Genomic DNA, 10,206 nt, shown 5'->3' with positions numbered 1-10,206 from the left:
TGTGTGTGTGTGTCTGTGTGTGTGTGTGTGTGTGTGTGTGTGTGTGTGTGTGTGTGTGTGTGTGTGTGTGTGTGTGTGTGTGTGTCAGCAGGACGAGGATCCGCTGTTTTATCTGATCATTGAAATGCCTGAGGACCAGGTGTTTGTGACGTTCAGGACAGACGTGTCTCTCAGTCAGTGTGTAAATGATGCTCACCACTGATTTGAATGGAAAATATCAGAACCTGTCCGGTTCTGATGAACCGTCCAGTCTCACGTCGTCAGACTGAGCTGATCAGTCATTTACATCTGTGAAATAAAATCATCTCACTGCTGCTGGATAAATAATAACTCACCTGGCTCCAGGAAACATAAAATAAAACAATAGAAATAATTAATACAGAATTTTAAAAATATATATTTTAAAACCTGCCTATTTGAATTTTTAAAAACTAATTTACTGACGTTATTTTCATGTTTTAATTCTCCAGATTACAGTGTGTGATATGTTGAAATGAAAAATAAAACAAGAGGATCTGAGAGACAGAGATACAGACATCGACAGGATTAGTAATAATAATAATAATAAACTTAATTTATAAAACACATTTCACAAAAACACTGAATCAATGTTCTTCACAAACATGACGAATATACATATAAAGACAAAAACAGGAAAACAAGGAATTTGAAGAGATTTTAAATTGAAAAGAACAAACGAATCAAATGTTCTAATTTAGATAAAGTTGTAAGTTATTCTACGATAATTAATTCATGTTGTTCATCAAACTGCTCGTGTCTCTTCACAGCTTCCTCTCAGCCAATGGGCAGCGTCGGCCCCATGGGAGGCCCCTCCCCCGGGTCCCAGCGTATGTTCCCTCAGAACCAAGGCATGATGGGAATGAACATGGGTCAGGGCGGTGGGCCGGCAGGCGGTGTAGCTCCGCCCCCTGCGGCGAGCCAGGCTGACATCAGTCTGCCCTCCTGCGGGGGGGGAGGGGGCGGCGGCGGCGTGGACGTCCAGCAGCACCTCTACAACAACATGAACCTTCACCCCAACCACCCGGGTCACCCGCCCCAGCAGCCCGGCCTGCAGCGCCAGCCTCTGGGCGCCATGAGCGCTCAGTACAGACAGAACCTTCTGGCTCAGCAGCAGCACCTGAAGACGCAGCCCAATGCCGCCATGTTGAAGCAGCAGCAGCTGGCCGCCGCCGCCGCCCGCATGCCGGGCTCCATGCAGAACAGCATGGGGGCCAACCTCCCCGGCTCCATGTCCGGCGGCTTACAGGGGGCACAGAGCGCCGCCTGGCAGCAGCAGCTCGCCAACCAGCCGCCCTCCAGTAACACCGGCCTGCCCCCCAACGCTTTCAACAACACGCCCAACGCCTTCCACATGCAGCAGCAGCCTCGCATTCCCAAGATGCCGCCGGGCGCCGCACCCTTTGGTGCAAACCCCGGAGGTCGCCCAATGGGAGGAATGAACCCCGGGCAGCAGATGATGCAGACAAACATGGCTGCCGCCCAGCAGAGGGCGCCGCCCAACCCTCAGAGCCTGGGCCAGCCGATGGCCAATCAGCAGCAGACTCAACAGCAACAGGCCAATCAGAACCAGGCTGTCCTCCCCGACATGACGGCGTTCGGACAGCCGCAGGGCAACGGCCGCCAAGGACTGCAGTGTAACCAAGGATACCAGGTGAGCAGGACTGCCAGTCAGCAGCAGCAGGTGTCGTTCGGATACAACGTGGCGTCGGGGAGTTTCGCCGCCGAGAGCGACCTGGTCGACTCCCTGCTGAAGGGTCAGAACCCCCAGGAGTGGATGGCCGACCTGGACGAACTGCTCGCCAGCCACCATTAGTCAAACACACCTGGAGCACCTGAACCTGAAGACGAGCGGCCATGTTGAAAAGACTGATTTCTGATATTGAGACCAACACTGTTCTGATCTGTGTGTTAGCGTTAGCCACCTAGCTAATGAGAAGCGACCCGCAGCCAGCTGATGGCGTCCAGGTGTCCTGCTAAACTCATGAAGGTTTCAGACACTGACCTGTGGACGAGGAGTTTCCTCCCTGATGATCAGGTGATGAGCTCCTGCCACAGGTGTGTGAGCAGCTGCAGGAGGAGGTTAGAGACGGAGAGCAGGTGAATCGGCGTCCTTCAGGTCTGTCTGCTTCTTGCTCAAAGACACTTCAGCAGAGGGAGAGTGAGCGCTCCGTCAGCTGATCACTGGAGGTTTAACATGAATGAAACTCATCATGACGCCAGGCTCCGTTCACAAATCTGGAAATTTAACAAACGCTCGTTGTAAAACTTTCACACCTGGTAGAACAGAACTCGTCCTGATCGACAGGTAAATGATCCACAGTCTGAAAATGAACCAGTTCAGTTTGAGAACAGTTTAGAAATAAAGAGACGCTTAATATTCGTCTTGACAGTCACTATTTTAAAAAACAGTGTAACAGAAACTTTCATTTTGTACGATTTATATAAATTAAAATCATATATATTGTGATTAACTAACCAATTCAAAATAAGACTAAACTTATAAAGGATTTATAAATGCTTTATAATAAGGTTATTAACACTTTATTAATCATAAATAAACAATTATAAACAAGTTACAACACAGTTTTCATACATTGCTGCCGGCTCACTATTTGGCAAGATCAAGTTAAGGATCATTTATTTTCCTAATGAGTTAATTAATAACTGGTAAAAACTGGTAGTAACTCATTAATAACTTAATGCATCAACGAAAACTGTTATGACTTGTTTATAACTGTTTGCTTATGGTTTAATAACCTAATTATGAACCATTTATAAATCCTTTATAAGCGTAGTCTTATTGTGAAGTGGTTCCAGTAACTACAAACATGGAGGATAGAAACACAACCATGAAAATGAAACGTTTCTGACTGTTGACAGATTTCTGTGGATGTGATCTGATCATCAGCTCTGATGGATCAATACAGATCGATCAGACAACAGAGACTGATCAGTCAGGTGAAGTTTTAACTCGACGTAGAGTTAGATCTGTCAGAATCTGAACGTCGTCACTTCCTGTCGCTCGTGTTTCAGTTCTGTTCTACCAGGTGTGTGAGTTTGTAAACGACTAACAGTTTATTACTGTGTGTGTGTGTGTGTGTGTGTGTGTGTGTGTGTGTGTGTGTGTGTGTGAGAGAGAGAGACACACTGATGACTGGAGACTGAACGCAGGAGTTGAAGACTTTTAACTACTGAACCTGTGGCTCAGTGCGTTAAACCACTGAAGGTCGTCCACAGCGCCACCTACAGCCCGTCAGCAGCACGGCAGCAGGACGAGGTCAAAACACACAGGAAGTACAAACACATTTTAAAGAACCGTCAGAGTTTTTACAGTTTACTACAAACCTTAAAATCACTATAACACCGGGCTTAAGATTTGAGTAAAAGTCACGACATCATGTTTGACTTTTACTTTTTGTCTCTAAAGTCTCGATGGTTTGACGTCGCCACACGACGCTGAAGTGACAGTAACAAGATAAAAAGGTGACGTGTCGTCTGAACGGGTTGATTTTCATACTGTAGGGAAATAAGTGTAAACACACGCTGCCGGGACGACCGAGGCAAATATTAAAATATCTGAAACAATACAGCGGCTTTGTTTAGGGAAATGATCCGCAGTAATGTAAAGTGATTTTTTTTTTTTGGACTGAATTTCAACTGAGAAACTGAAAACAACAACAACAACAGAGTCAAACTGACACATAATGTTGTTATAGTAACTAACTTTGTTTTTATATTGAAGTGGAAGATCATTTCACTTTCTTCCACTTCCACACGTCGTTCTAGAGCCGAGCTGATCAGCACCTGACCCGTCATGAGATGAGACGATCGGTTTCCTGGTTTACAAATCAATAATTCAGAGACGTTTTTTGTTTGTCGACAGATATTTTCTTTAGTTTCTACAGGAAGTCGAAGTCGTTTCAGTAAAACATGTAAAAACACTGATGTGGTTCTTTTACAGTTTAAAGTGTCAGAGCTGATGAAAAAGAAAAACTCTGACTGTAGATCCCAGTCACAAGTGTGTGTGTGTGTGTGTGTGTGTGCGTGTGCGTGTGCGTGTGTGTGTGTGTGCGTGCGTGTGTGTGCTGCATCACCTCAGACTGAATCCATGAGATAATATTTAAAATGTGGTTAAACCATCAGTTACAAAGAGAAACCGGCACGTTTGTAAAATCACTGAAATCAGATTCACTGGGAAATTTTTTTCTGCTGAAGAAAAACATGAGGCGTTGACCTCTGACCTGCACCTGTGGTCAGCTGACAGGGACGTAGTGAGGACTGTTTCCTGTTTTCCTCCTGTGGGTTATTCAGCATCATTCACTACAGACACACAGGAAGTGATGTAAGGTGTGTGTCGCAGTCAATAAGATCCTGACACGATTGCATGTTGAGATGCTGCGTTCCAGTCTCAATGTAGATGAGTCTGCCCTGAGCTGAGACTGCCAGGCTCTGAACCTGCCGCACGCACACACACACACACACACACACACACACATGCACATACACACGCACACATACATATCTTCATGTCTGTAACACTGAGTGGTTATAAATTTACTTTGTCTAAGATAAAACCAAATGTTGCAGATACAGGAAGTGAAACCAGAGCTGCGTCTTATTTCAGCAGGAGAATCCACCCGAGTCCTGAGTACAAACAACAAACAAACAATAAACAAACAACAAACAAACAAACAAACAAACAACAAACACAGAAAACGGTCAGATCTGCCTGGGAGTCTAGTTTCAGGGCTGAAACGAACCCGTGTTTAAAACACAACGTCGTGTGAGTTTCTGGCCTTTCCCACAGTGAGAACGTGTCTTGAACGCAGCATTGAAACATGTTTTCTGACTTCAGATTAAAAACACGAGACACCAACGTGTTGAGTCTTGATTTACAGTCCTGTTTTGTTTTTTAAGGCGGATCTGTGACCGGGTCGCCCCGCTTTAAGGTGGAAGTGTGACCCGGTCGTTCTATCTACTGTACTGTTTTTACCTTCTTCAGAGAGACGTCTGCGTCCTGTTCTTATTTTATTTGTAATGTTATTGTTGCTCAGCAGCAGCTTGGGGCTGGTTTCACGTCTTCATCCAAATGGCTTCCAGCCGCTCGCTCGGCCTCCCGGGGTTTCCTCTGTGTAAATGTCTATAAATATATTTTTTGTATGTAAGCCTTTCCTAATGATCTGGAGAAGATAGATGTTATTTTTATATATTGCTGCGGATTTTTTGTAAGTATTTTATACTTTTGATATGGTTCTCTGTAAAACAAGAGTATTATGTAAATATAGTTCTTTAGAAACAATCTGGTTTCTGTGTTTCTGTGTGTGTGTGTGTGTGTGTGTGTGTGTGTTGTTTGTTTCTGTGTGTGTGTTTCTGTGTGTGTTTCTGTGTGTGTGTGTGTGTGTTGTAGATTATTATTCCTCCACACTGGCTCCATCTTGTTTTCAGGTTCTCCGTCCATCTCATTCTCAGTAACATCTTGATGGAACTTCTTCAGATTTGGTAAAAACATCCACTAGGACTCGAGGATGAGCTGATTACACTTTGGTGGCTAAAGGTCAAATGTCAAGGTCAGTGTGACATCACAAAACTCTTTTTAGCCTCAAGACTTCACACAGAAATTACAACCAAATTTCACACACATGGTTCATATTTTCTGACTGGACAAACGGATGTGAGCTGGAGCTAGTCTGAGTGGCGGAGGGATACGACCATGAGGAGGTGATTCTATTCTATATTCTTTTAGGGAAATTAATCGTGATGTTTACAAGACAATAGTCGGAGCTAAACCACACAGAGAGAACACATCATCACAATCTGACACGCTGTCGTTTTTCTGTAGACAACAGGTCAATGTTAAAATATGGAAAAAAGTATTTTAAGAATTAGTGCCACGGGTGCTCAGCTCCGAGGCTCCGAGGCCTCTGCAGCTAGAACAGCTGTAGAGGAGTACTGTTACAGTACTGTAACAGTACTAACAGTACTGTTACAGTACTGTTAGTACTGTTACAGGTCTATTATACACTGGTAACACATGTTGTACCCTCTGAGGTTCCTCGCGTCCAAAAAAGGACACACAAAGAAAATGCTATAAAATAATCATATATCAATATTTTTTTCTGCTTTTTTTGCATAAATCTCTTAAACCACTTCAGTTCTGCTCAAACCTGCCAAATGTTTTAGTTTTCAGGATTTTAACCCTTTAAATGCCAGTTTGAAGACATGTTGCCTCTTGTTTTATTAAAAAAAACAAGACAGAATATGAGATATTTCCCACATAATACATGATGGAGGGATGTGACATTGTTTTATATCAGAGTCTTTTATATCAAGACATTTCTCAAAACCAGAATATGATCAGGGTGACTTTTGAACACTGGAAATAAATCATGTACTCATCCCGGCAGTAGCCCCCGTGGCACTCAACATTTCCCTGGAATTTTGTAGTTTTATTTAATGTTCACAGTTTTCACAAAATAGAGTTCTATGTATTAACTACAATGTTGTTGCATATGAATAAACTTTCAAAGTAAAACTCATTCACTACATTTTATCTCAGTCTTCAAGGTGCAAAGACGCTTTACATGAGTTAAAGATCAGAGAAAATATTCAACAATGTGACATTTTAAAAGCGGTTCTGAGAAGGTGAGCATGAAAAGTTACACGTCAACCAAACATAAGATTCAAAATATCATTTAATATATATAATATAATACATATCGTAAAAACTTGGGCTTTGATTCATTCATGCATGAAAGGGTTAAACTGCTGTTTAATTCTTCATCATCGTTTATTCTGAAACACTGACGCAGCTTTAAACTCTTTCACTGTTCAGTTGATCTGAACAACAAATCTTTTCTTATTAAACATTGCATCATATGAAACAGGCAGCAGGTCGCTCATTAACCTGCTCAGCTGTCAGTCAGTGAGTTTTGGCCCCGCCCCCGGCAGGTGTTGTTACCTGGCTGTGTTTCCTCTCAGTGCTCTCAGAGCACAGGTGTGTGTGTCTCTGTCTCACCTGTCGTCTGTGCGGGTGATGATGATGATGGACCAGGCGGTCGGCCTCGCCGCCGTCACTGTGCTGGGCGTCCTGGAGCAAGGTAAGAGAGCATGCTGGGAAATATGAGAAGAGACTGAACGTTTTGAAATCTGCAGGAAAGCGAATGGAGTCTGGTCGGTGTTCACTTTGGTATTTTATTTAAATTAATTATTAAAATTAGATCTGAAGTTTAAAGTTAATGACATCATCATTCTTTTCTTCAGGTTTTATTTTCATGAATGAATGAATGAAGTGTTTATGATGATGTCACACCTTGTTTACATGTGATCACATGACTCATAAACCAGACTCCTTCACGTATTCAGTTAATAAATATTAAATACTGATGTAATAATTGTTTTTTATTCTGATTTACATTTAATAATGTGAATATTAATGTTTTATTTTAGTATTTAATCATCTGACTCTTCAGCCTCTTTCTTCTTCTCTTGTTATTTATTTTTTCGACCGAGTTCTTTTTATGAATCAACTTTGCATTTACTACAAACACAGTGTGAACTTTGGTCTGAGCTGCTCTCACAGCTTTTAACATTTAAAGATTCATTTCAGTTTTTACCTATTTATTTATTTATTGTTTATTTTTAGATGTTTATACGTATGAAAATATATGTAAATACAGAATGAGTCCTGTCTCTGCTCCGTACACACACACACACACACACACCCACCTCCGTGCAGGAAGTAAAGGTGTGTTTCCTGTGTGTGTGTGTGTGTGCGTGTGTGTGTGTTCATGCGTGCATGCAGCTTATTTCTCTCTTCAGGTGATCTACGCCAGGAGGAAGTACTCGGTGTCTCCGCCCACCACGGCCGGACCGCCGGAGTTTGAGCGAGTCTTCAGAGCTCAGTGAGTCTGACCTTTGACCTCAATATGACTCAGTTTAGACTGAGGATCATTTTCTTTACTGATGCACGTTTTGATTCTGACATTTAAAGTGTGTTGTAGAGTCAGTCAGTGTGGCGAACAGAAGGTCGTTGACCCCTGTTTGACTCCGCCCACTGAACGATCAATAACCTGTAAAATATTCAGCATTTAATGGATGGACACGATATCTCAGTAACAGCTTCACAGAACAAATTCAGCACAAACATCGAGGATGAAATGATTACATTTTGGAGGTCAAAGGTCACTGTGACCTCACAAAACATTTATTTGGCCATAACTCAAGAATTCATTCACTAATTATGACACAATTTAACTGAAATGTCTTTTAGGATGAAATGAAGTGATGACACTTTATATCCAGAAGGTCAAAGGTCAACTTCACTGTGACATCATAATGTTCTGTAAATACACTCTGTGCTGTAACTCGGAGGAGAGACTGAGACCATGTTTCCTGTAACGTGATTGGTTGTTGGAGGAAGCGTGAGGAGCTGGTTCTAGATTAATCTGATCAACTGTAATTAAAACATGATGAAGTTTCTTTGATCAGAGCAGGAACGTTATTTTTTTTAACTCATGTTGTGACCTCATCATGACATCATCCTGTGTCCTGTGTTCAGAGCGAACTGTTCAGAGTACTTCCCCATCTTCATCACTGTGCTGTGGACGGCCGGAGTCTTCTTCAGTGAAGGTGATGAGACAGAAACAACAGACAGACACACAGACATCAAAGTGTTTGACTCGTGATGTTCAGACAGACACTGTGTGTGTTTCAGGTCTGTCGTCAGTCTGTGGTTTGCTTTATTTATACGGACGATTCCGTTACTTCCATGGATATTCACAGTCTGCACAGGGACGGTAAGAGACCTGTCTGTCTGTCTGTCTGTCTGTCTGTCTGTCTGTCTGTCTGTCCGTCTGAACTTTATTTATGATTGAATTAACACACATCATGATTCCAGCTGAAGGTTCGATTCAGACTAAAATAGTAGAGTAAAAATAATCTGTCATTTTAATCTGCAAATCTTTCCTGCTCTGATTCTCTCAGTGTCGTTTTCAGCCGCAGCAGACAGATGTTTTCAGAGAAACATCTGTAAGAAAAATCAGAGGTTGTGTTTGTCAGTTGTCCCATTTCTTTTCTCTCACGTGCGCAGGAAGTTACAGAATAAAGATTTAAAAATCACTCTGAGACTCTGACTGCTCCTCCCTCTCCTCCAGTCTGGCTCCTCTGTACTTCAGCGCTCAGATCCTCTGGGTTCTCATCGGGTTCTCGTCTCTGGGCGTCCTCCTCTCGTTCTGCAGAGTTTACCTGAATGTGGACCTGCTGCAGGTGGTCGGCTCCGCCCTCGACCTGGTCTGAAGAGGTGGAGGGAAAAAACAAAGAAAGAAACAAACAGGAGAAGAGGTGGAGCAGAGATGAAGGAAAGTACGGTGCTGGGGTCAGAGGTCAGACGTCGAGACGACTGTTTATCTATTTAATCAATATTAAATTAAATGTGCAAATTTCTTCAGGTCGTTTCGTTTGTTTATTTACTGAATTCCTGAATTCACACGTTCATCATGTGATCATCTTGTTACTACGGTGACATCATTCGTTCAGTCTGTGTCCGTCACACGCCGTTCTTTAAAGAATCGAGTCTCTTCTAGAAAAACTCTTTCAACAAGTTAAACCGACTTCATCACAAACCTCAACCCTCCGAGTCAGACGTCGATTCTTCTGCTGGTTTTTCATGTGTTGATGGAGTTTGACCAGCAGGTGGCGCAACAGCAGCAGCTGAGTGAGTCCAGACTTCAGAGGAAGAAGAAGACGATCCCAACAACAGGAAGAAGATTTCATTTAACTGACATTTGTGTCCATCAGTCGACGCAGTGGATCAGAACAGGCAGCTCAGAACCTGAACCAGGACTCTTGTGGACCGGGTCAGAAAAATATTCTTACGTACCTTAAGAAATGATGTAGAAATGGAGAAAATACCCAGAATCTGTGAATATTGAATATTGATTATCAGTTTAAATGCTGGAGACCAGACGTCTCCTCCTTCACTGTATCAGTCTCAGTGTTTGTGACCTGGACGCTTCAAGTTTCACTCTGGACCCTGATTGGCTCCAAACTAGTTGTGATGTCATAAATCCTGCAGGTGTGTCCAGGTGTGTAAGGTCAACTCTTTAAATCTCTTAAAACAAACTTTTATCATAGATTTGACTTTGATTTTTTTGGCAGATCTCCCTGTTGCTGGAGACTCTTTCATTT

General features: G+C 42.7%; 2 protein-coding genes across 5 annotated transcripts in view; both read left to right on the top strand.

Annotated features, from left to right (window-relative positions):
• maml1 (mastermind-like transcriptional coactivator 1) overlaps positions 1-5,320 on the top strand; it is a 23,028-nt gene extending 17,708 nt beyond the window's left edge. For all 4 annotated transcript variants that reach the window (XM_023430598.2, XM_023430596.2, XM_023430597.2 and 1 more), the window contains one exon: positions 789-5,320. In XM_023430598.2, the coding sequence (XP_023286366.1) occupies positions 789-1,834 (1,046 nt within the window). In that variant the 3' untranslated portion in view covers positions 1,835-5,320. The remainder of the gene's footprint in view (positions 1-788) is intronic.
• Positions 5,321-6,788: 1,468 nt separating this feature from the next.
• ltc4s (leukotriene C4 synthase) lies at positions 6,789-9,462 on the top strand. Its single transcript, XM_023430534.2, has 5 exons — positions 6,789-7,118; positions 7,823-7,922; positions 8,579-8,649; positions 8,735-8,816; positions 9,174-9,462. Exons 1-5 carry the CDS (start codon positions 7,055-7,057, stop codon positions 9,313-9,315), a joined length of 459 nt encoding a protein of 152 aa, XP_023286302.1. The 5' UTR covers positions 6,789-7,054; the 3' UTR covers positions 9,316-9,462.
• The last annotated feature ends 744 nt before the right edge of the window (positions 9,463-10,206 follow it).

This window comes from Seriola lalandi, unplaced genomic scaffold, assembly GCF_002814215.2.
Source record: "Seriola lalandi dorsalis isolate HSWRI2012SDOR001 ecotype SW California unplaced genomic scaffold, Sedor1 jcf7180002054907, whole genome shotgun sequence".
Classification (NCBI taxonomy): Eukaryota; Metazoa; Chordata; class Actinopteri; order Carangiformes; family Carangidae; genus Seriola; species Seriola lalandi.
This window is presented reverse-complemented; position numbering and strand designations above follow the sequence as displayed.